Below are 656 nucleotides of genomic sequence, written 5' to 3' on the forward strand. Positions count from 1 at the left end.
AAATGCTTAGCCCTCCCCTGCTCAGGTCCCACAGGAGCTGGACACAGCACACCCCTGCCCTAACGACCCCCAAGCACCCAGCAGGACCAGGATGGTCTTTTCTCCCACTGGCTCCAGCACAGCCCTGCTTCATCCCCAGTGTGGGGTGTTTTCTCCTGCACTGTGCCAGGTTTGGGGTATCTGCTGGCTCTGTAGTGGAGTTCTACTTCCTCAGGACATTCTCCGCTCACCTGGAAGAAGTTCTCCACGTGCTCCCGGGGTGCTTCCTCCCGCATGGCTGGGTAGGTGTATTTGCCCATCATGTCGTAGATGGACTTCATGATGTCCAACATTTCCTGGAGGGAAGGGGAGCAGGGTTGCAGGGTAAACATGCCTCTGCTTGGCCCCCAACCCACACCTTTTTTGTGATGCTCCCAAAGGACCTATGTGGTGCTCAGGTATGTTCCTGCTGGCTCTGTGCCCAGTGTGGGGCCATGTATGTGACTGCTTGTGCGATGGAGCCCCAAAGCAGCACACCTTACACCAACCTTCCACCCCAGAGACACACCAGTGCCACAGGACCAGGAGGGACCTGTTTGCAAAACTGAGCTCAGCAAATATTAACACCTCCCCAGCTGGCCTCCGTTGCTCAGCCAATGCTCCCGAGTCCTGCCCTC

The 656-nt window shown here is 57.2% G+C and overlaps 1 protein-coding gene across 1 annotated transcript in view; it reads right to left on the reverse strand.

Annotated features, from left to right (window-relative positions):
* The window catches only part of LOC104276714 (Kv channel-interacting protein 2-like), a 13,801-nt gene that overhangs the window by 501 nt on the left and 12,644 nt on the right, over positions 1–656 (reverse strand). Inside the window, exon 6 of the mRNA XM_009873133.1 lies at positions 231–335. Within this exon, the coding sequence (XP_009871435.1) occupies positions 231–335 (105 nt within the window). The remainder of the gene's footprint in view (positions 1–230; positions 336–656) is intronic.

This window comes from Apaloderma vittatum, unplaced genomic scaffold, assembly GCF_000703405.1.
Source record: "Apaloderma vittatum isolate BGI_N311 unplaced genomic scaffold, ASM70340v1 scaffold25457, whole genome shotgun sequence".
Taxonomy (NCBI): Eukaryota; Metazoa; Chordata; class Aves; order Trogoniformes; family Trogonidae; genus Apaloderma; species Apaloderma vittatum.